Source organism: Nannospalax galili, unplaced genomic scaffold (assembly GCF_000622305.1).
Source record: "Nannospalax galili isolate Female #2095 unplaced genomic scaffold, S.galili_v1.0 scaffold11, whole genome shotgun sequence".
Classification (NCBI taxonomy): domain Eukaryota; kingdom Metazoa; phylum Chordata; class Mammalia; order Rodentia; family Spalacidae; genus Nannospalax; species Nannospalax galili.
In genome coordinates this window covers 6,975,571-7,001,147 of record NW_008330735.1, presented here as the reverse complement: position 1 = coordinate 7,001,147, position 25,577 = coordinate 6,975,571, and the positions used below count along the sequence as shown (strand labels likewise).

The window sequence follows — 25,577 nt, the reverse complement described above, 5'->3', positions numbered from 1 at the left end:
TAAATGTTAGTAGCATTAAAAATGTGGGAAACAGCATATTTTAAAATAAAATGGAGATCTTCTTTAAAGGGTGAAAACTCATTCAATTTTATGTCTTACAGGGTTTATACTGAGTTCAATATTGTATGACTGTATTAATTCAACTGTGAACCTAAAAGTTTACAGCCACCTTTGAAAGAGATGTATCCTTGCTCTGGAATTTGTTATTGAATATGTTAAAGCTGTAATGAAATGCTTCTTCTAATCATCTGGTTATTAAGTTTAAAAAAATTAAAGAAAATGCAAGTTCATTTGAAAGGAGAGAGGCTGAACTAAGAATGCTGAGAAGAGATTGCTTACTTGAAGATAACTGTCCTGGAAAGTGTTTTTCTCAGATTCAGCCACCCAGGTAAACAGAGCTGCTACAGCTGTGGTCCAAAGGGGCCAGACTACATGTAGAAACTGCAGAACTTGTCAGCATCATCTATGTGATAGTTTGAATAAGAATGTTCCCCCATAGGCTCCATGTATTTGGACATTCTCTCCCAGTTGGTGGCACTGTTTTGGGAGGTTTTAGATGGTGTGGCTGTGCTGGAGGAAGCATATCACTGTGGGTGCCCTTAGAGAGTTCTTAAATCTTGCCAGATCTCAAATTGCTTTTGCTTCTTGTGCCCACTGCTTTCTGCTCCTTCTCAGGGCACCTCCTGCCCCCATGCCTCCCTGCCATGACAGACTGTAATTCTCATGGAACTGTAAGCTTAAATACAGTCTTCCTTCTATAAGTTGCTTTGGTCAGTGATTCTATCATAGCAACAGAAAAGTAACTAAGACAGTAATTGGAACCAGAAGTGGGGTGTTGGCTATGAAGAACCTGACCATGTGGTGTTTTGGAGGAATGTGAAAGATTTTGGAAGTTTGGGTTAGAAAAGCATTTGACTGCTATAAGTAGAGCTTAACAGGCCATTCTAGTAGGCACCTGGAAGAAAGTAGTGCTGAGAACAATGTAGTTCCAGAGGGAAATAAGTACTTAAGCAGCAATTGGGATACATTGGCAAAGAGTCTGGCTGGAGTCTGTCCAAGGCCAAAAAGCTTGCCTGAGGCTAAGTTGAAAAGTAATGGACTAATTTCTCTAGCAGAAGAAATTTCAAGACAGCCTAACACAGAAATGGTGGCATGGCTATTAATGGTGAATATTATGCAGATCTACAGTGAAAAAGAGCAAATGAGGCAGAAATACAGAATGTACAGTTTGGATTGAAAAAGAGAACTTTAGAAAAAGATAAATGTTGGAACCAGAGTATGTGCTGGAGAAGTTTGATAAGGAGATTAAAGTGATTAAGAAGGGGTCTAGAGATTTGCACATAAACAATGGAGAGAGTGCCTCCAGGGCAAGATCACACCCAGCTAAGCCTCCAATTTGTGAAAGGAAAATGCTGCAGGGCCACTGAAGAGAAAAGCTACTTAAATGGAGAAAGCAGGCTGTGGTCCACCCCAAACTTGTAGACAAACTTGGCAGTGTTATTCACCTGGTGCTGACTTTACAGGCATGAAAAATGCAAGAGTGAAGGAGTCATCAGTTCTTCCTCTGTGGTTTCAGAGAGCCACTGAGGCCAGGCAGCTTACAGCCGGAGTACTCCTACATAAAGAAGACCCTGATAGGCTACTGCATGAAGCTGTGAAGGTGAAGCCTGGTTGGCAATGGAGACCCCAAGAAGACATTTGTGATACCAGAGCTATGAGGTATCTGACAGGAAGACTGCATACAAGGAATGGTACCAGCCCAAGAGAGAGATGTGTATTGCACACAGCAAAGCTCCAGAGGCTGAGCCATCTAAGCCTTTTGGAACTAAAGTCCCAGAAGTTGGACTTGGAGCTACTGGATTTTGTGTTTGCCCTGCTGGCTTCTGGTCATGTTTGATTTCCATTACATATTGGGAGTATGTAATTTGTCTTTTGATTTTACAGGGGCTTACAGTTAAGAGATTGCCCTGAGTCTCAGAAGAGACTTTAGACTGTGGACTGTTAAATAGTTTTGAGACTGGTAAAGACAATGGGGACTTTTTTTTTTTTTTTAATCTTTTTGAGACAGGGTAGCCCCAGCTACTTGGAACTCACTATGTAGACCAGGCTGGCCTTGAACTCACAAAGATCCACCTGCCTCTGCCTCCTGAGTGCTGGGATTAAAGGCGTGTGCCACCACACCTGGCCAAGACTACAGGAACTTTTAAGGATAGACTAAATGCATTTTGCATTGTATATGTTCATGAGCCTATGGGGACCAGGGAGTGGAATGTGATGGTTTGAATGAGAATATCCCCCATAGGCTCTAAGTATTTGGACATGCTGTCCCCAGTTGATGGTGCTCTATTGGAAGGTTTTAGAGGGTGTGGCTATGCTGGAGGAAGCACGTCACTGGGGGTGGGCTTAGAGAGTTCTTAAGCCTTGCTGGATCTCAAATCACTCTCTTGCTTCCTGTGCCTGCTTGAAGATGTGAGCTCTCTGCTTTCTGCTCCTGTTCTAGCCACCTCCTGCCATCATGCCTCCCTGCCATGATGGACTATAATTCCTCTGGAACCATAAGCTCAAATAAACTCTTCCTTCTTAAGTTGCTTTGGTCAGTGTTTCTATCACAGCAACAGGAAAGTAACTAAGACAATCAACATACTACTGATTTTGCAGGCATGAAAGATGCAAGAGCAAGATGGTCATGGTGGCTTGCACCAAGGTTTCAGAGAGTCACTGTATGTGTGTAGCAGGGTCAAGGTCATGAGACACTATTGCATGAAGCCTAAGCTGCAATGGTAAACTCAGGATACTGGAGATGCTAGGAGCATGGGACTCCTGCCAAGGCAAGCTGCAGGTATAGAGTGGAGTCAGTCCGAGAGAGACCAGGCAGAGCTGAAAGGACAGGGCTATCCAAATTCTTCAGAGCCCAGGTGATGATCCCCAGATTCCACGCATAGAGCTCCAGGATTTGATGTTTTCCTCAGAGGTTTCAGTCTTGCTTTGGTCTGATCTGTCCTTGCTATGCCCCACCAGGCCTCTCTTTTGGAATGGGAATGTGTACTCTGTGTATCAGAAGTATGTAATTTATCATATTTTTATAGGTATTCATCGTTAGGAAAGTGCTTTGAGTCTTGGAAAACACTTTGGACTTTTGAACAGTGTTGGAACTATTAAAGACTAGGGGAACTTTTAGGATGGATTAAAATGTATTTTACATTATGAGATAAAAATAAGACTTTAGGAGCCAGAAACCAGGGGTGATGTGTCTGAGTGTCAAGTTCACACAAGATAGAATTGTGATAGTTATTCCTTTTTAAATTTTTTATGTGTATGAGTGTATTGCTGGTGTATATGTAAGTGCACCTGCATTGAACAATGCCCTATTCTTAACTGTCAACTTGACTGATTTAGAATCACCATGAAAATACACATCTTGGCATGTCTATGAGGGTATGTCCAAAATGTTTAGCTAAGCAGAGAAGGCTCACCCTGAAAATGTTTAATACCCCATGGGCTGGGGTCATGGACTGAACAAAATGGGGAAAGCAAGCTAAGCACTAGCATGTCTCTTTCTCTGCTTCCTGACTGTGGATGCAATGTGACCAGCTGCCTCACACTTCTACCAACATGCCTTCTGCTCCATGATGAACTGTATCCCCTCAAACTGTGAACCAAAATAAACCTTTCCTTCCTATGTGTCAGGTATTCTGACACTACAACAAGAAAAGGACCTAACCGCTTGCGACTCTCCTTTGCCAGTTCACATAATAATTTTCAGTTGTAAAATCATTTGGTTTTTGATGACTTTTCTATATTTTATGTTTTTTATGTATGAGTGTATTGCCCACATGTAAGTGCACTCATGTTGTGCAATGCCCGTAGAGGCCAGAAGAGGTCATTGGATCCCCTGGAACTGGAGTTACAGATGGCTGTTAGCCACTGTGTGCATGCTGGGAATTGAACCCAGGTCCTCTGCAAGAGCAGCCAGTGCTCTTAATCACTGAGCCATCTCTCCAGCCTTGATTTTTAATGGCATTTGAAAACACTTTTCTGAAACATGCCTATGGAAGGATATCTGGTCACTGTGACATTGCCCCTTCTGAGATGCATCCAGAGATCAGTCATATTTTTCAAATCCACTGCTCACTTTTTAAGCTATGAACCTGTTGGTCTGCTAGGAATGCTTGCCATATACAGATGCCCCTGACTTATGATGGAGTTTTGTCTCAGTGAACCCATTAAACCTTGATAATATCCCAATTTACAAATGCATTTAATACACCTGACGTATCAAACATCCCAGCATAGACCAGCCTAACATGCTCAGAACACTTATTCTAGCTTACAGATGGGAAAAGCCATCCAGCATGAAGCCTACTTATAATCAAGTGTGTATACATCACATATACTTACTGATGGGTATTTTGCAAATATACTGAGTATAAAAACACAAAACATAACATCCCCCAGAGGCTGGCAACACAGAACATTATAGAGCACAGTTTGTTTGCTACTGAGATGGTGTCCTGTCTGGGAGCTGGAGTTCTTCACTATTGCCCAGCATCATTAGAAAGCATCAGAACACATATTGTTAGCCCAGGAAAGATCAACATTCAAAATCTGAAATACAGGTCATGGTGGTTTGAATGAGAAATGTCCTCCATAGGGTCTAAGTATGTGAACACTCGGCCCTAGTTGATGGTATTGTTTGTGGAGGTTTAGGAGGTGTAGCCTTGCTAAAGGAAGTACATCACAGGGAGCGGACCTTGAGAGTTCATAGCCTTGTCCCACTTCTAGCTTGCTCTCTCTGTTTTCTGTGTGCTTGAAGATGTGAGTGCTCAGCTTTCTGCTCTGGCTGACTCCTGCCATGCCTCCCCTGCCATGATGGATTCTTATTTCTCTAGAACTGTAAGTCTAAATAAACTCTTCCTTTTTTAATATTTTTTTTTTGGTCTTTTTGAGACAGGGTCTCCCTACTGGCCTGAAACTCAGTATGTAGACCAGGCTGGCCTTGAACTCACAGAGATCCACCTTTCTCTGCCTCCTGAGTGCTGGGACTAAAAGTGTGGGCCACCATGCCTGGCTCTAAACTCTTCCTTTTATAAGCTGCCTTAGTTGTGGTGTTTTATCACAGTAACAGCAAAGTAATACACAGGTTCTACTGAATACATATTGCTTTATCACCATCACAAAATTAATAGGTCATAAGTGAAGCCCTCATAAGTCAGTGGCCACCTATACCTCTATCATATGGAACTCCAGGCAAGGTGTCAGAGAGAAACACAAAGGAATTAGTTTCTAATAGCATCTGCTGTTGAGAGGGTAAGAACCATCTTCAAAGCTGTAGTTCAAGCAATCATTTCATGGACTCCTCTATAGTCAAGGCTCAGAGCTGACCCCATTCTTGTCATAGATTTTTAAATGCCAAGAAATATATCAGGTAGCTTCTAGGAGAGGGAAAGTCAGTTGTCTTTAAGCTCCTTGTAGGTCAACCATACTCCCACACCGCTGAGTATATGGGCAGCACAAATTGAACTCAATAGGTTATAGAAAATAAAAACAACACAAAGTTGAGTTGGGGAGAAGGATGGGGGTGGGTCTGGGAGAAGCAGGAGGTGAATATCATCAAAATATATCATATGTATGTATGAAACTATCAAAGAATTAATGAAAATATGACGTTTAAAAAAAGAAACACATCAGGGCTGGTGGTATAGCTCAGTTGTAGAACATTTGTCTAGCATGCATAGAGCCTTGGGTTCCCTCCCTAAGTATTGTAAAAACAAACAAAGAACAAAGTTTTAAAAAAACAGCACAAGAAGGTATGTTTTAATTTCTGGGGTATGATTTGAATATTTTCAGTCCTTCAGAAGCAAAGGCTGCTCCATCTGTGCATATGGGAGCAAATGATTTAGATGAAATAGGAAAACTATTTAAGTACTTATTCTGCCCGAGAGTCGTGGTTGGGATATTGTATTTTCTTTTATTCATTGTTTCATTATTTTCTACATGATTTTCATTCAGAAAATAACATTTAAAAAATGCTTTGAGGGCTGAGGAAATGGCTCAGTGGGTAAGAGTGCTTGCTGTGCAAACATGAAGATGTGAGTCTGGTTCCCCAAGCAGTAGCTAGAAAAGCTGAGGGTGATCTTGAGCACCTGTAACTCCAGTGCTGGGGTAGGGGGTGGAGACAGGAGGCTCAATGAGACTTGCTGCCCAGCCAGCCTAGCCAGAAAACAATGAGCTCCAAGTTCAGTTAGAGACTTTGTATCAAGAATATATGATGGAGAGCAATAGAAGAAGATACTTGATGTTCTCTTCTGGTCTCTGCACAGGTGCACATGGGTTCACATACGTGCACACACATACACCACATGCAGCACATGCACACACCTTCTCACACATAGACAAAAATACTTATGAATTATATATGTAGATTTAGAAATGTTTGTATGCACATGTAACAATGATAAAGAAGAAAACAAGCATTTTTGTAGGGAGTGGAGGGACATGGGAGGAATTGGAGGGGGACAGGGAAGGATGGAAGTGATATGAATATAATACTCATGTATGAAATTTTTGAAAAGAATTCTAAAATTCAAAAATAGTTAGAAGCCAGGCATGGTGGCACATGCCTTTAATCCCCACACTTGGGAGGCAGAGGCAGGTGGATTTCTGAGAGATCAAGGATAGCCTGGTCTATCTACACAGTGAGATCCAGGCTAGCTATGGCTAAAGGAAGACTCTCTCTCTCTCTCTCTCTCTCTCTCTCTCTCTCTCTTTCTTCTTTTCTACCTGTCATGTGTATTGAGAGGAATTAATTTTCAGGGCAAAGGTAGTTTAATACAGTCTACCTGTTAAAAGTAATCAGTTTGGGGTATCTTTTAAAAAAATAACGTATTCTTTTATAATGAGTGTGTATTCTTAGAAAATTACTACAAAGTAGGTGATAGTCACTAAAGGTCCTAGGTGATAAGAGTGACCAACGAATAAGTTCAGAATTGTTGCTGCAAAAAATGATGATCCTGACTCCCTGCATCAATCTCTCCTCTGCAGCCCAGACAGCTCTTGCTGTATGGGAATTTTGAAACAATCCAGGCAGCCTTCCATCCTTCCAGCTAAGATATGCCCATGTAACATAGTGTACTTGCTTATTTGTGCATTTTTATTAATTTTTTGATTTATTTATTTTTATTTTATGTGTATGAGTGTTTTGCCTGCATGTAAGTGTACCATGAGCATGCAATGCCCATGGAGCCCAGAAGAGGGCGTCAGATACCCCAGAACTGGAGTTACAGACTGCTATTAACACCGACTGGGAACTGAACCCTGGTCCTCTGCAAGAGCAACCAGTGCTCATAATTGCTGGGCCATCTCTCCAACCCTTTCATTTATTTTTATAAGCAAGCTTTTCCTTTAGGAATCTAAAATAGTCAGCTTTTGATAAATTCAAAATTAAATCAATCTCCCTGAGTTTTTGTTTATACAGTGTCAAGCTTCCCTAACCTGGCAGAAAGGACTTGATATTTTGGCCTCATTTGAGATCTCCAGACACAGTAGGCAGAATGACACATTTCCAACCAAGTGACAGGTTCACTGCTGGGCTAATGGATTCTTTTGCCAGGAGTGCCTTGACATTTTGGGAAAATCAAGGGCTCAGAAAATGAATTCATTGTTTAAAACTATGACTTACTTCTTTCTTCACTTGCCAATCCATTTCTTTTTTTCTTGTGTGAGTTGGTTCTATAAGGATCCTTCCAAGACTTGACATCTAGTCTCTCTCAGAGAGAAATACAGGAAATGTATTATCTGAGGAAGGGTGTGCTTAGAAGCCATATTGCATGGTGGTTAAGAGGATGAGCTCTGGAAGGCAAATTATGTAACTACTCTGAGCCACAGTTTCCTCTTCTGTGTAAGGGGTATAATGAGAGTGCCTTCTGGAAAGCATGTAGTCAGCTAGATAAGAACACTAGAATAGGACTTGGTCTATACTGTGCTGTCAGTAAAGGTTCTCATATGATTAGTGTGAGAAAGCTCAAGACATAGGTAAGACAGGCTACATAGTTCACAGCCTAAATTCTTAAAATTATTTCCCAGGTGACAATTTTTTTTTCAGATAACATGCCTCTCTCTCTCTCTCTCTCTCTCTCTCTCTCTCTCTCTCCACACACACACACACACATATACATATGTAAAAGTTCATTAAAGAGGCCCTTCCTAAATTTGCAAATGAATATTTATACATGGAATATCTACACATGTTGTCTGTGAGGGCTGAACAATCTTCTATCATTCTAAGTAATTTACTAGTATGACCTTCTAAAGCTATTAGTTATGCTACATAGCTATGTCCGGTAAAGCATTCTTTTAAGATTATTAGGGAAACCTCTGGCCCATTTCTTCATAACAATAAAAGTGTTTGTGTCCAAACCCAGAAGAAATAGGTTAACACTTATCTTGACTAAAGATTCTATCACATCTCAGGTGCTAGAGTAGAAAAAAACGTTCTCCAAACTATGCAAGCTTCTAGCAAGGATGCTGACTCTTGGCTTCTTGGCGGGATGCGGGGGTTAGTGTTAGTTAAAAATTTAGAAGTTAGGTTGATTTTTTTTAAAAGCCAGGGATCAGGGGCTGGAGAGATGGCTCAGCAGTTAAGAACACTGACTGTCCTTGCAGAAGACCCCGGTTTGAATCCCAGCACCCACATAGTAGCTAACAACTGTCTGTAACTCCAGTTCCAGGGGATCCGACAGCCTCTTCTGTCTTCCACCGGCATTGCATGACATGAGTTTACTTACTTACATGCAGGCATAGCACTCATACACATAAAATAAAAATAATAAATAAAATATTTAAAAACAAAAGCCAGGGCTCTTATTTCTTTCATTACTTGTGTGTGGGGGGAGGGGGAGGGAAAGGTGATTGTTCTCCACCTTATTTTTTTGTCTTCTTTTCATGTGTTTATGTGTGTGGGTGTATGTGCGGATGTGGGGGCATGTGTAGGTGTATATGTATGTCTGTGGAGGACAGAGGTTGATGTTGAGAATCTTCCTTTATTACTCTTCCACCTTATTCATTGAGGCAGGGTCTTTCAATCAAACCCAGAGATCATTGATAGGGCTAGTCTCACTGCCAGCTTGCTTCCAGCCAGTTCTGCCTTCTGAGACTGGAATCACAGGGAAGCTGCCATACCCATCTTGCATTTACATGGGTTCTAGGGATCTGAACTCCTGTCCTCTGACTTGCATGGCAAGCACTTGAGCCTTAGAACCATTTCTCCAGCTACTCCACCTGGTTTTTTGAGATAGGCTCTCACCGAACTTGGATTTCACCTTTTCTGCTAGGCTGGCTGGCTAGTGAGCTCCTGGGATCCACTTATCTTTGTCTACAAATGCTGGGGTTGCAGGAATAAGTGGCCATGCCTGGCTTTTACATGGGTATTGAGGATCTGAACTCACATTCTTTTGTTTGCACAGCAAGCATTCTTACCCATTAAGTGATCTCCCCAGCCCAGAAATACTTCTATAAAAAGAAAAACTGTCTGCTAGGAGAGTTTAACAGAGATCAAAGATGTAATGTCAAAAAGATGTGGTCAAAGTATCTAGAATTTTATAAAATGAAACTATCAAGCTTTTTATGAAAAGGGAAAAAAGAAACATTTGTTAAGCAATATCACTGAAGAAAAGAAGAAAGATGAGTGGGTTAGGGCTCTAAGTGCTGAGTGCTTGCTGAGCATGCACAGGACCCCCAGTTCAGTCCCTTGCACTGAAGAAATAGATGACCTAGCATCACTGTCAACAAAATATCAAATTTCAATTGAGTAAGATCATCAGAAATTCTAATTATGTAGAATATCTCTGGTTTTAATTGGATCAGTTTAGAAGCCTGTTTTAAGTACTTGTGTCAAACAATGATTAATCGCAAAAGGGAAAAACCTTCTTGCCTTCAAATTTGCATGACATATTTAAGAAATCAAGTGTTCTATTCAAATTACCATTTCTCAAGTTATAAAAGTTTCTCCAGGGGCTGGAGAGATGGCTCAGCGGTTAAGAACACTGGTTGTTCTTGCAGAAGACCTGGGTTCGAATCCCAGCACCCACATGGCAACTAACAACTGTCTGTAATTCCAATCCCAGGGGTTCTGACAGCCTCTTCTGACCTCTGTGGGCATTGCACAACATGGGTGCACTTACCTACATGCAGGCAACACACATATACACATCAAATAAAAATAATAAAAATTTTTAAAAATTATTGTATATAAAAAAGTTTCTCCAGATATATTTGAATGATAAATCTTGTTATAGAAAAAAATTAATTTTTAAATAAAGAAATATCTTAGGAGAAAGGGAGAGAAGCATTTTTCTTAAAACTGAAATTCTATTCAACACTGTTTGAAATTCTGAGGCAGGGGCTGGGGATGTATCTTAGTGGTAATGAACTTGCTTAGTCATGTGCAAGGCCCTAGGTTCTATTCCCAGTATTGAGGGGAGAGAGAGAGAGAGAGAGAGAGAGAGCCTATTTTAGTAGGTGTATGCCTTTAATCCTGGCACTCAGGAGGCAGAGGCAGGCAGACCTCTGTGAGTTCAAGACCAGCCTTGTCTCACAGAGTTCTAGGCTAGCCAGAACTATACTACAGAAACTGAAAAAAAAAAAAAAAATTCTGATGCAGGTAGACGCATACTGAACACCTTGGCCATAGAATAATCCAGGTGAACTCATGGGTACAACTTTAAGTTCAGGATGTCTGCATCCATCCTGAGGAGGTCTTGGAACCCACCTCCTCTTCCTTGGAAGTCTAATGGGACTGGAGGAATGCCTGCAGTTTGGACCCATCACTAAACACAGGCATGTGCTCTGTCACATGAAATCAACTCACGCTGTTGAACACGTCATTGTTTCCATGGCTCATTGAAGAGTTACAAAATCAGAAACAAATCCTGATTTCCAACGCTGCTATAGATTAAAAGTAGCCTGTGTTCAAATGAATTCTAACCCACTGTCACAGTTGTTACAACAGAGGGGGAAAATTAAGAACATGCCTGTGTTCAAATGAATTCTAATCCACTGTCACAGCTCTTACAACAGACAGGGAAAATTAAAAACATGTACAATCTCCGTTGAATTTCAGGTTAGTAATAAACTATTTGAAGAACAGCATAGTTTAAAAATCATGATCCTATCAGAAATAAATTTATCTGACACATTTCAAGTAGTACAAGTTTGCCAAAAAGAGGCAAACAAAACAAAACAACGAATAAAACCCCCAGTAACACTGAAAATACTACAAGGTACCTTACAATGCTACAAACAAACAGAACATTCTGGGATGTAGCATCCCCTTGCTTTCCTGGGAAAGCTGGGTCCACCCCAGGCTACCAGACACTTACGTCATATCCGCTGTTCCGTATTCCACGCCGGGGTCGCTCCCGCGAAACCAGAAGGTCCATCTCGGTTTCTCCTGGACTGGGGCTGTTCAGAGACTGCCGGCTTCGGTAGACAGAGTTCTTCATCTGTTGCCTGAAGAAAAATCCAACAACTGTTATAGTGTAGCAAATGCCCCGACAGATGGAATTTACCGATCCAAACCTACAGGCAACCAGTGGAGGGTTTGGATTCGCCTCACAATTTCAGAACTGATGGTACGTGGTCTCTCGCCATCTGAGGAAGAGAGAAATAGGTACCGCAATGCTATAACCGGTTACTTGGCTGAATTATATGTTCATTCATATCAAATTAGGCAACTACAATCAATTGCTGCAGCGCAACCTCATCAAAAATTCTGCTGATGGCAAAGCCAGGGCTCTCCCTTGACCCTCGAGGACAGCTAACACTGTGGAACAAACTTGCCTTTGCTGAGTTTGTTGACTCAGCAGCCTCTTGTTTCTTTTTCATCTTTTTTATTTCAGGCATGGAATTCTACAACGCTGTAGCTGGTGGGCTGCCTAATGCTATGATTGTTGACCAATTTCTTTTCTATAATCGCTATGTGATTCTCTCCTGAGCTAAGAAGCTTTAAGCCTGGAGACAGTTTGGGGTTGCATTTATATCCATTCATGCACCCTTTTTTTCCCTTCACTGAGTGCCTAGTGTGTGCTAGGCACTGTGTAAGATGAGCATTCCTGGCCCTAGTCCTCCCAGAGCTTATATCTGGATGAGGGAGACAATTGGCATGATAATTTCAGAGTGATTAGTGCTATTAATAAAAATAAAGAGGGCTGGAGAGATAGCTCAGTTGATAAGTGTTTGCCTTGCAAATACGATAACCTGAGTCCAATTCCCAGAAGACACATGGGAGGAAGGAAGGAAGGAGGGAGGGAGGGAGGGAGGGATCTTAATAAACTCCAACTTTTGGAAGGAAGGAAGGAAGGAAGGAAGGAAGGAAGGAAGGAAGGAAGGAAGGAAGGAAGGGGCATGATGGTGCACGATTTTAATCTCAGCACTGGGGAGGCAGAGACAGGAGGATCCTGGGGTTCACTGGCTATCCAGGCTAGCCTACTTGGCAAATTCTGGGGCAGTGAGAAACTCAAAAGAAGATGGGTGACAACTGAGAAATGACACCCACTGACACACACATATACACATAGACACACACACACATATACACACATACACAAATAGATAAATAAAAACAAGGTAAGATAGAGGGTGATTAGGTTGGGGTCAACTTCAGAAAGGATGGTCAGGGAAGGCCTCTCTGAGGAGGCGATATGATATAAAGAGAGCACAGAGCCTCCCAAACTCAGGCAGTAGCCTGTTCAGGGTTCCTCTTGGCTACTTCTGGACAGTTCATAAGTTTACCACTGTCTTGTTTCCACTTGTCATTATCTGTAGAGAGGAAAGGAAATAGGGACATAAAGAAGTCAGTGGCATACTTTTTTTTTCTTCTACAAGTGACAGTTATTAGCAGAAGTGAGACCTATTAATGATGGGTGACTTCCTTGGGATTCTGCAGAGTGACAAAGGGATGAAAGTTTCCCTTCATCTAATAGCAAAATAATCTTTACCCCCCAGACCATCTTGAGAACCCTGTTGTATGTTTAGCTGGTCATGGCTACGGGTGAAGACATGGCATTATTTATTCCCAGTGGTTGTAGGAGGCCAGAGCCCATAACACAGGTCGTGGTATTACAGTCACACACGGTCCAGTGGACATTAGAACTCTAAGGCAAAGCACCACCTTTGCAATAACCATGGGATGCAACAGACACTCAGATTTCCTTCACGAGGAACTATACCTATTTTGAGAGCATCTGTTTGTTCTTTTTACCTGCCTGGTCCTATCTATCATGGCTGTCCCTCCTGAGAAGTACAGATGATGCTCCTTAGGGCTACCTTTCCTGTAGGGGTAGGCAACTGACTCAGACTAGTCCAACTACAGTATCATATCTACAAATCCATGTGATTGGCCAGGGGTTGTGGGTGCATGGGCACATGATTTGAGTTGGTCCAATGAAACTGAGTCTCAGAGTTTCTGCTAGAGCATCTTGAATTTGAGGGGTTCTTTTGTTTGTTTCTTTCTTTCTTTTGTTTTTTTCAGACAGGGTCTCCCTATAGCATCAGCTGGCCTGGAACTTGCTATGTAGACCAGGCTGGCCTCCATCTCACAGATCCTCCTGCCTCTAATTCCCAAGCATTGGGGTTAAAGGTGTGCACCACCACACCCTACAGGATTTGAAGTTTCTAAGAAGATAGGGACACAAGCCTAGAGTTTCTGACAGCAAGCTTGCCTTCAAAGGATGCTGGTGAAGAGTGAAGAGAGAGCAAACCAGAGACATCATTCCTGCCTTGACTGAAGCTGTGGCCTTGCAGTAGTGCTCAAGAATACATTCCCCTTTGCTTAACCAGTTTGTACTGGATTTCCACTGTTTGTAACCAAAAGAATCCTGGCTAATATGACAACTTATAATTTTAAAAAATATTTTATTTATTATTTTTATTTTATGTGTATGAGTGTATTGCCTGCATGTATGTGAGTGCACCCATGTCATGCAATGCCGTGGAGGTCAGAAGAGGGCTTTGGATTCCCCTGGAACTGGAGTTAAGGACGTTTCGGATCGTAGCCACCATGTGGGTACTGGGAATTGAACCTGGGTCCTCTGCAAGAGCAGTTAGTGCTTTTAACCACTGAGCCATCTCTCTAGCCCCTACGACAACTTATAACCTGATGTTATAAACTATACCCTCCAGTTATCTGCTATTAGAAACTGCCATTAGGAAAGGCACCCAGCTGCAGCAAGCTTGTGAGATGGAATTTGTTCTAAGTGACTCATACTTTAAGGCAGACCCCGAAGGATCCTCATGCTTGGCTTAATTACAAATTATTTTTTGTAAAAGCACACTTCACAGCTCTCCTGACATTGTCAATTATCTCATTAAGAAAAGATTTACTAATAAGGGTGGTGGCAGAATAAGTAGGATTGGTAATTGACAAAAAAGGCTATTTTATGAGCATTAGACATATTCTAGTGAGGACCATGAATGTGATGAAAAGCTCAGACACTGGAGTACCCACCAGGCTGTTCTTCCCCCAGAGAAAACATTGCATTACAATGCCCAGCTTTTCAGCACTGTTGGGGATCGAACTCAAAGGCCCTGATGTAGGCAAGTACTGCTCTACTACTGAGCTACATCCTCAGCTCATAAAGCGAAACTGAAATGCTCTTATCTAGCATTTATCTCAGTGACCAGACTACCAGTGTGGGTGTGTGCCTGAAGTGTGACTCTCCACCTGAAAATAAACTAGGCTCTCAGGTAGAGAAATGCCTACTTTAATCAAACAAAATTCTACTAGATACACTTACCGTTGTTCATATTTTGCTATATTTTAGAACATGCCAATTTGAGGGTTTTTTTTTTTTAACCTTTGATTATATCAGTGGGTAGATTATGATGAGTGGATTATTTGGATTCCTTTTTAAAAATATTTTATTATTTTTATTTTATGTGTATCAGTGTTGTGCTGGATAGCTTTAGCTGTTAACTTGACACACCTGGGTAGAGGGAGCCTCAATTGGTGAATTGCCTTCATTGGACTGGTCTGTGACCATGACTGTGGGGCATCTTCTTGATTATTGAGAGATGTGGGAGGGCCCAGCCCACTGTGGGTGGTTCCACCCCTGGGCAGGTGGGCCTATGCTGTATAAGAAAGCAGGTTGAGTAAGGGCCAGGCGAGGAAGCCAGTAAGCAGCATTCCTCCATGGACTGCGCTTCAGCTCCTGCCTCCAGGTTCCTGCCCTGAGTTCCTACCTTGGGCTCCCTGATGAACTGTGACCCAGGAGATGTAAGCCAAATAAACCCTTTTCTCCCCAGGTTGGTATTGGTCAGAGTGTTTTGTCACAGCAATGGAGAAACAAACTAGAACAAGTGTATTGCCTGCATGTATGTAAGTGCACCCATGTTGTGAAGTGGTCAGAAGAAGGTGTTGGATCCCCTGGAACTGGAGTTACAGATGGTTGTTAGCTGCCATGTAGGTGCTGGGAATCAAACCTGGGTCCTCTGCAAGAGGTGCTGTTAACCGCTGAGCCATCTCTCTAGCCCTTATTTGGATTCTTAAGGGCTTTTATATTATAATAGAGTTTAAGAAAGTAGTTTTCAAATTGTATTCTGTGGAACTCTAGGATTCTGTAGAGATAGCCTAAGCCTCTGAGAAGGTGAGGGCTACCTGGTTTCCATTAGAGCAACTCTGTCTTTATAGGTTCTTGTATTATGTTGGGTCCCCCAGATGCATGTTTTATGAGGACCTGAGTGCAAGTGGCTTTTGTGGGGAGGTGGCTCTGGAAAGCATCTCCTGGAAAAGGGGGAAACAGAGGAGGGATAGATGGACGTCAACAGAGGTATGATAAGGAATTGATTAGTGTTTACAGTAGCTGGGACTCAAACTTACTGGGAAGTGTGGGAGACCATGTTTTATTATTATTCTATGGCAGGAGAAGCCTGCTATTGAAAAGGCAGTTTATTATACTTGTGGATATCAAGAGAAGGATGCAGGCCATACCACAGTGGGCCAACAGGGTGGGTGAAGTATCAGGATGGGCCAGGAGGCTAAGGGACTAAGCAGAAAGAATGAGCAAAAGCTTTTAAATTGCACGGGTTTTTGAGGGAGGTAATGGGCCAGGCAGAGTAAGCAGGCATGGAAAGAGCTGGTTTGGATGATCTTGGCAGACTCCACAGGCACAAGGACGGTCCTCATTTGTCTAGTCATTGGCCCTGAGATGATTTGGTCAGGTGGATACTGGCCCAGAGGGAGAGCCCTGTGAGGCCATCTAAATGAGGTGGATGAGGTCTGGGTTCTGGACTGTTTGTGTCTGGAAAGTCCACTTGCAGGTGTGTCCATTCCTGTCACTAAGCATTAAGTAATCCTAGGAGGGGCAGTTTTTCCACTTGACCCATGAGTAAGCATCAAACTAGAAGAAACTAGAAGGTGTGGATATTTTAACAGTGTAACTGGCACCTCAGAATCCCTTGCCAGGGGTACTGATCCATCAACTCTAATCTGTCATCGGCTGAGGATGCTCCACAGCACATTAACTACCCAACACTTTTGGCCAGTAGTTGTGGTGAAAAAGCCCTCAAGTGGGAGTTACAGAGGCTGCAGACAGCAGGCTGCTGCCGGCCAGAGCAGGTGCAATCAGCTGAGCAGATACATTCAGCTGTGGATGGCATCTGCTTCAGGCAGGCTGTGCACTTTGTCTCCGCAAGAGTGCGTGATGTACAATGGGATATTTTGCTGATTTTAGAAAAAAGAAAGCTTTGAAAACTATTTTAAAGTCAACATTTAGAATCTCGATTTTGTCTTTTATTTGCTCACTTTACTCTAAAGGTAAAATTCTAGTTGATGATATACCTGGGGACCAGAGAGTGGTTTAAATGATTCCCTCCCTGTGCTCTGCCCCATGGGTGGCTCACAGCAGAGTCTCTGAGGTTGTGCTGTGAACAGCAATTAACAGGGAACTCTTAACAGCAGGTAGTGGTCTGGAGTCAGTGTGAAGAACCACACCTCTGAGCTACAGGCTATAAGCTGTGAGCAGCAAGCTTTATAAGCTCTCTCCTTTTCCCTTAGCTGCCTCTGCCACCCCATCTCCTGTTACCAGCTCACCCAGCTTATGGCTATTTTTATTCCTTAGAGAAAATTTGAGTATTTTTCAAATTATTTTTGGTGCTTTTAAGTAATTGAATCATTTTTTTCAATGAACATTTGCTGAGAACTGTATGTGGACTGCAGTGCCAGGCTACCATGAGCCTTATGCACCTAGCCCTGATCTATGCTGAGGAGTCCAGACAAAGCTCCCAGGAAACACCTTTGTTCATGAAAAAAAAATCATCACTGAAAGTGTTACTTGTCTCTCCAGTAACTTTTGAAACAAGGAAACCCAGGGAAAATAGCTCCCACCTCAGTCTGTCAGAGAACCCTGAAGTAGAGTCCCAGAGAGCAAAGTGCAAGTTAAAGTTGCCATCAGCCTCCCTGTGAAAGTTGTACCTTTTCTTTCCTTTCTTCTACATGCATTAACATGGTGACATATGCATTACAAATCCTGTCATGGTGTGATTTTATGTCCACAGTTTGTCATACCAGCCAACCACTCCTGGCAAATTAAGCGCTGGCTTAGAATTCCCTTTTATTACTTCTGAAACTAAATTATGTTGATTTAGTTCATAAGACTTAGCCCCAGCTTCCAACTTGGTTTTGTGGCTTCCATAAGAGCAGCCACCATAAAACAGTCTGACATAAAACATTGAGGGAATGAGTGAGAAAAGCCCACAGATTATGACAGTGGATACAGCACCTTGACTGGTGCCTGATACCCGCCCACTGACAATAACATGTAGAATAACTGAACAAATCTATGAATGAGCGAGGCAAGCCAGCACAAGTTCTGAGCAGCAGTGCGATAGATACTTACTGAGGCTGAATGAAAGGTGAGGCATGAAATTTGCCTTCCCGTGCAAGAGCCACTAACATAATTGAGAAATACAATCCCCCTTGATCTGGAAGTTGCATTAACTAGGTAGGTGATAATTCTCTTTCATCCAGCTCTTTTGAAATAGCTACTGGCTTGAAAAATATCATTAAGCTGAAGGACAATTATGGTTGTTTGCTCCAGTATTCTTTTAATGGCTTTAATTTCACTCTTTCAGACTTACAATGGAGCACATGCTCATAGGGCCCAGATCACCAGTCTATGAAGGTCACGATCCTAAGTCCAAAGGAGCAGGGCTATACTGTCCATGTATCCTCTGCCCTCATCCCACATGTGACACAGGGACATAAGAACACCTATGGAGCCTGTACCTGTTTTTAGACTCAGCAAAGGGAGCACATAGTTCTGGGTCTGGGTCCAAAACATGCTCCATTTCCTTTGGGGCTTTCTCGTATATCTTTTTTCTTTCCGTCTGGCCTTTGCTTGTCTCCACCGGAGGGAAGTCATAGTATCCCTTCCTCTTGGCTTTCAGGCGTAGCTTGTTCCGGTAGTGCTCAATGTCTGATTTCTGCTTTAGAGCCTTGTTCACCTGGGGGAAGAGAGAGAGAGTCTTAGCTCCACACCTGACCCACCATGGTGACAGACAAGAGGCTTTTACTGTTACAAGGACAACTGACTAGGAGGACCAGAGGTGAAGTATAGGAGGTTTTGTAACAAAAGCCTCCTGCGTGTCACCAACACACCAGCACTCATACAGTGTGGAGCTGGGCCCTCACTGAGTTACCTGACACCCTGTTGCCCAAGTCTGTGCGATTCTGTTGCAGCCTATGTCCTGATTCTGTTGAAGCCTTTGTCTGGCTCCGTGTATACTCTAGATAAGAGCTCTTACCATTTTGGTCCTTACTCTGCCCATACCTTGGGGTTCCTCTGACCTGGCAGTCTGACTAGTTCTTGGTGCTCTGAGTCTAGTTCCAGTCCTGAACAACCTCATGGCCTCCTCTGGCCACTTAGCTTGGGTCCTGTGGCTGAGTCCCAGAGTAGATTGGGATGGATGTGTTGGGAAGGCAGAACAAATGCCTGACTCCAGAGGTCTTTCTACATGATCCACTTGCCCATGAGGGGTATTTCTGTAAACCCATGATGATAGAGAGAGAGAGAGAGAGAGAGAGAGAGAGAGAGAGAGAGAGAGAGAGAGAATATGTTGAAGCTTTGTGGCCACAAATGCCAACCAGGTCCTGCTTTATAGGGCAAAGCCAGTTTGGCCTTTCAGAAAGGAAGATGGCTAATTCCCTCTGACCTGTAAAAGATACTAGCAGAAGAACATATTTAACTACAGATGGCATGGCAGTTACACCCTCATTTTTGAACTTCCTATGTTGTTATTTTCTTTAAAATAATCTTTAAAAAGAATTCTCTCCAACTCCTAACAGAGAAATTACAGCTTTGGGTTATGCTTTTCTTTTGTTCCACTTTAATCAACCATTCATAAGAGAAGAAGAAAAAGGATTATAAAGCAGTCTATGTCAAGCTCTGCAGGGCAAAACACTACAGAGAAAACAGGGCTCTTTTCCAATGTGAGTGCCAGCAAGGCCCATTCCTTTAACTACCTAAATGTAACATGGGTCCATTTCTGAATGAGGAAAACACTCATGTGCTCTCCTTATGTGACAGGGTGATGGGCCTAGAGGAAAAGCGATCTGTTCTAGATTTGGATTCTGTCTGTATGATGTTCATATCATTAAGCTGAGATAAAGAGGCCCAGGAATGGTGGCCATTATAAGGCTTTTAACTAGGCAGACAATCCTAATCAAAGACAGTTATCAGTGTGTTAGCAGCAACCTCAGAGGCTTGGGTTGGAGGGTGGGCAGAACTGTGTCTGAGGAAAGATTATAGTGCTAAGGGGCAGAAAGTACATAACTAATTTTTCCTCTTTGATGAATCAGTAATATTAATATTAATAATAAAATTCTGTTAGGCAGTCTTCTAAGTGGCTTATGTATATTGGCCCATTTTGTGGATAGAGGTGCTGAGGCACAGCAGAATCAGATAACTTGCTGAAGTCACACAGACAGCAAATGGAAGAGCTGGAATTGCAGCTCTGGAAGGGTGGCTTGTGAGATCATATTCTTTAAGCACAATGCTCTTTCTCATTGATGGGCTGGAATATGAGTTAAGAGTGGTAAGGAGCATGAGAAAGGGATTCAGGGCATCTGATCACCGTGGTTGCCACAGCACCCTTCATTGTGACCTTGAGTCAGCCCTTCGCCTCTCAGTTGAAAGAGAGGTGATGCTTATGTGTATAACTGGTTATTTTTTAAGAAGTTGCACCTCAACCCATCACATTTTTAGACCTGATCAGTCTTTCTGCCCAGAGAAGAAAGGCATTTCCTGCTGACAGGTGCATACAACAATATCACATGTGCCCTGGATGGAGGAACGAAGCCTCTGGTATACATTTATGACACCCAGTTGTACAGGGCTGCAGTGTGTTCCCTGAGGTGTGATGAGAAAGAGACGTTAAAGCTTTGGAAGTCTCGAATCTGCTGCAGGCAACAACAGCAGGGTATAAACAAATGAAGTGAGCAGCCAGCCCAACATGTTAACATCAGAAAAAATGTATGTTGTATACCTGTGTAACATACACACACGGCTTCCATATGTGTACCTGTAAAGATTGTAGACATTCTCTGCAGAAAGAAGATGAGGAATGACATCTTCAACCTGACTTCCTGCTCTTCCTCTGAGACAGCGCTCTTCTCTATCAACCAATCAGCTATTATCTACCATCTATCATCCTTACCTGACTAATTTTCTTTGATAAACTCATCATTCTCTGACATATGTTACAGACTTTTTGAGTCTTAGGAGAGTTTTTTAAAAACATTTTATTTGTATTTTTTTTAGTGTATACAAGTGTTTTGCCTGCATGTATTTACATGTAAGTTTACCCATGCATGCAATGCCCACAGAGACCAGAAATGGGGCACTAGATTACCTGGAACTGGAGTTATGGACGGTTGTTAGCTACCATGTGGGTGCTGGGAACTGAACCTAGCTCTTCTGCAAGAGCAGCCAGTGCTCTTAGCTGCTGGGCCATCTCTCCAGTTCCTGGTTTTGTTTTTGAGACAAGAGTCTTTCATTGGCTTGGAGCTCAAAGATTCAGCTAGACCAGCTCATAAGGGACCAATTGTCTCTGCCCCCTAGTGCTGGGTATAGATGTATGTTGCTATGCCCCACTTTTAAAAAAGTATTTTAATTGAATATTTGAGGGTGCCATATAATGTATTTGATCATATTCAGGCCCTCTCCCTTATCTGCACCCCTTTATTACACCCACCTTATTTCATGTCCTCTATTATATTTTTAAAGCCTTTTGAGTCCAATTTGCCCAAATGCCCTTCAGTGTGTGCCCTGGAGCCTGGTCAAACTACCTAGCTATGCCCCACTTTTCTGTGAGTGCTAGTGATCCAAACTCAGGTCCTCATACTTGCACTTTACCAACTGAGCCATCTCCCCAGGAAAGTTGATCAACATCCCCAGTGATACTATCCAGAAAGCAACCAATGGGCTGTCTTAAGCTTGCTCAAAGGCATAAATATTATTTAAAAGCTTCGAGTGGGCCATTTCCCTGTCCATATGACAACATGTTCTCTACTTCCTTTTCAGTTTACCCTCTTCTTATCACCACTACACCACCAACCCTGGCAGAGCCAAGGAGGACAGGAATACAGTGCAGGAAGCCTGCAGAGTTGGGGGAAGGAGACCTGACGTATGCCTTTCTAAACACAGGGTTTAAAAGGTTCCCTCTGGGCTTTCAATGCAAGAGAAAAAACCCTCTGAACAAACTCACACTGGTGATTTGTATCTGAAGTCATCATTTGGAGGCCTGGTACAGACAGAGGTACAGATGGCCTCTGCAGTCCAAGGTGACTGGACACAAGCTTCTTACCACATACGGAGGGATCACTCCTTAATCTGAATCCCCGAGGCCCAGCTGGATTCTCCACCCAGTCAGGGTCATAGGTGCTCACCTCACCATTGAGGACTGCGGAGGACTCCTGGCTCCTGTCCGCGGTGGGGTGCACCACAGGTAGGGCTGCAGGTTTGATCGCAATAAGCTGCACAGACCCAGAAGACGTGTCGAAAGGATCTGCTGCCGCCTTGCCAGAGTTGTCAAAAAGACCTGCTCCCTCCTCTTCGTCACTTGCTGTCACTAAAGTCAGATACAAACACATCAGTTTTATGATGTAGGGAGTAAGAGGCTTGCTGCCTTAGGGCACCGCCATACACAAAATGCTGGCTTGCTGCTGCTCCTGGTATACTTTTCTTCTTCTTCTTCTTGTTATTATTATTTTCTTTTTAGTGTATGAGCGTATAGACGGCATGTATGTAAGTGCACCCATGTTGTGCAGTGCTTGCAGAGGTCAGAAGAAGGTGTTGAGTTCCCCTGGAACTGGAGTTATGAACAGTTGTTAGATGCCATGTGGGTGCTGGGAATCAAACCCAGGTCCTCTGCAAGAGCAGCCAGTGCTCTTAACCACTGAGTCATCTCTCCAACCCCTTCTGGTTTACTTATAGTTAAGATCTATACGGTTTATCTAGCTGTTGTATTATCAGTGGGTAGGAAAGAATTTTAAAGGTTTTTCATTTAAACCACAAAAGAAAAATCTTTCAAAACTGGGACAGAACATATTTGGAAAAAAAATGTAAATGTATTCTCTATGCTTATAGAAAGAAGAAGAGTGAATTTGGCCAAACCCTGCAACTATTCTTAAGGCTGATCATTACCAGAGTACAACTTTCATTTCAGTCTCTATGGACAAAGCTACCAGGTTTTACAGTGTTAAGTGACAAGTTTTATTCAGTCAACTAGCCACATTCCTTGCTGTGGTCACTCCTTTGTTTTCTTTAGGAAAGCTGCTTCTCTAATGACTTAAACTTTGGTCTCTTCCACTTGTCTATAACAAAAGAAAGCTATTAAATAATCACCAGAAAAAGCAACTTAAAGCTGCAGACAACTCCATTAATTAAATGGATTCATTGCCACCTACGCTCTGTTAAACGAATTCTCCCATCTGACAGACCATTCTGCTGTAATGGCTGAAAGATGCCAGTCGGCTTTGTGTTTCCATAACTAAGCTGACAGAAGCTGTTTCAGGTCCAGCGATAGCTCGCTGATTTACTTGTTCTTAAAGCATATTCCGTGAAGTAGGTGTAGGAATGACAGCTTATTGAGGGGGACGCAGCCAGAGAGAAATGAAGCCTGTTTAAGCAACTCAACTAGTAGACAGTTTAGAAGCAAAATAGGTGTTACATAAAATATGAATGTAGCTGAAGTGTATCCATCTTTCCTCCTGCCTGCTCAAGAGACTGGGATATTTAAATTATTGAGAAACATAGTGTTTAGATCATTCTGTCACTTAAAATCACAGATCTGTCAAATTAAATGAAATAAGGTGTTACTTTATAATGTGGCTAAAACACCTTACAGACTAATAATGGATTATAATTGGATTTGTTAAAACAGTCTGTGAACTGATTTGCAAATACTGGGTCATGAAGCACCCAGTGACATAGGGAAATTTCTGTCAGAAGTGTCACTAGATGCATATATAAATATTTTTAGAGGGTAGTTTTGCTGTACAATGTATGCCTGGCCACCCTTATCACCTCCCATCTGGACAACTGCTGAAAAGCCGTCTATGGCAGCCAGGCTCTAAGAAGGTCCCCGACAATTCTCACTACCTGATACTTATACCTAGAATAAACAGGACTGACTTGATCTCTGTAGCAAAAAGGAACATGGCAGTGTGTTGGTTATAAAATATCATGATGGCTTCTACCTTGTTCTCCCTTGGGTTACTTACTCTGAGAAAACCACTGACCATGTTCTAAGGACATTCAAACAGCCCCATGGAAAGATATGTGTGGCCTTCTACCAACAGCCACACGAGTGAGCCATTTTTTTGGTAATTGTAACTCAGGCTAACATGACTATGACCTCATGACAAATCCTGAGCCAGAACTACTCAGCCAAGACACTGCTAAGTTTCTGACCTGCGGACATGATGTGAAATGATAATTGCTGACTGCAATTTTATGTTGCTGGGTAACTTATTACACAGCAATAAGTAACCCTATACCTCCTAAGCAAGCAACCTTGCACTATGTAGCTCTTGTTCTTCTCTAAAATATACACCCCACCAGCAGCTTAGATGGATGGTCTTTTGTCGCTCACTATTTAGACCTGCCAGGCCTGGAACTCTTTGTAAACCAGGCTGGCCTTGAACTCAAACATATCTGCCTGCCTCTGTCTCCTGAGTGCTAGGATTAAAGGTGTGCACCACCACGCCTGGCTGGATGGTCTTTTCAAAAGAGAACCAGATCATATTATCACTCTGACCAGAACCTTCTGCAGGCTTCCTCTCTCCAGAAGAAAGTCAGAAACTTGTTTTTACTGCAGGCCCTGGAGGAGCTGGTGCTGGCTACCCTGCTGAGCGCACTGCCTACCTCTCCTCTTATCGCCTCTGCTCCTGTAGTGGCCCTGGGACGTGCAGGTTAGTTCCATCCTGGAGTTTCACATTAGCTCATTCTTCTCAGAATAATGTTTCTCTAGATCTTTATTTGCCCAGGTCCTTCTTACTGACTCACTCCTCTAATCACCAGTCCACCATAACTCCCTCATCACCTTATGTGCACACATCATCGCTGATTTACTGTGCTGGTTCACATCTGCTCTTGCCCAGCTGCTAGACTATAAGTTCCACTTTTGCCCATCATATGTTTGTTTTTTTTCTTCTTTGAGTCAAGGCCTCATGCAGGCCATCCTGGCCCCAAACTTGGTATTTAGCCAAGGATGTCTCTGAACTCCTGAACCTTTTGCCTGTATTTCCAAAGTGCTCTACTTGGTGAATCAGTCACTACACTAGGTGTTTGCCCATCTTTTCAAAGGCTCATGCCTATTGCCCTTAAGATCAGTTGGCAAAGTGCCTACTGTACAATCATGAACTGAGTGCATTCACCTGTACCCACATAAAAAGCCAGGTATGGTGATACAAGCCTGAAGTCCTAAGGTTGGGGAGGCAGACATGATCTCTGAAACTGCTGACCAGCTGGTTTCACAGTTAAAAGCTCCATGATCAGTAAGAAAGTCTGTCTAAAAAATAAGATGGAGAGTGACAGAGGAAGACACGTGCCACTGTTGGCACCCACACATGTATGCACAAACATTAACACATACACATATAACACACACCAAAAAAATATGCGTAGGGTTATATATTGGAAGACAAACGCTATCCTGGTGTGACTGCAGTTCTGAGCCCCTCATCCTTTAATAGTGTCTCACATGTAGCTGGCTTTCATTAAGGATTTGTTAGGTGTGTGAGTGGATGGATGAATGACTGAAGTCTCCCAGTTGGGAAAAGGAGATGTTTGTACCAGCAGAACAGGTGCCCATATAGAAGGTCAAATCATGCTACCATTATACCATCCAGAAGATGAAGAGATGGCACTTAGTATTTTTCTTGCTTCTGTGCTCACCCTGTGGACAGGGTCATGAGGGCAGCATAACCGAATAAAGACAGGAAGATAACATCTTGGAAATTATATAAGATACAGTTCCATCCTTAATTTCAAAAAAGTCACGTTCAGATTTGTATAATCCCTCAA

General features: G+C 42.6%; 1 protein-coding gene across 3 annotated transcripts in view; it reads right to left on the bottom strand.

Annotated features, from left to right (window-relative positions):
- Positions 1–25,577, bottom strand: part of Kiaa1549l (KIAA1549 like) — a 342,411-nt gene that overhangs the window by 66,030 nt on the left and 250,804 nt on the right. For all 3 annotated transcript variants that reach the window (XM_029555337.1, XM_029555339.1, XM_008851663.2), the window contains 3 exons: positions 21,938–22,119; positions 18,278–18,495; positions 11,376–11,505 (listed from right to left, as the gene is read on the bottom strand). In XM_029555337.1, the coding sequence (XP_029411197.1) occupies positions 11,376–11,505; positions 18,278–18,495; positions 21,938–22,119 (530 nt within the window). The remainder of the gene's footprint in view (positions 1–11,375; positions 11,506–18,277; positions 18,496–21,937; positions 22,120–25,577) is intronic.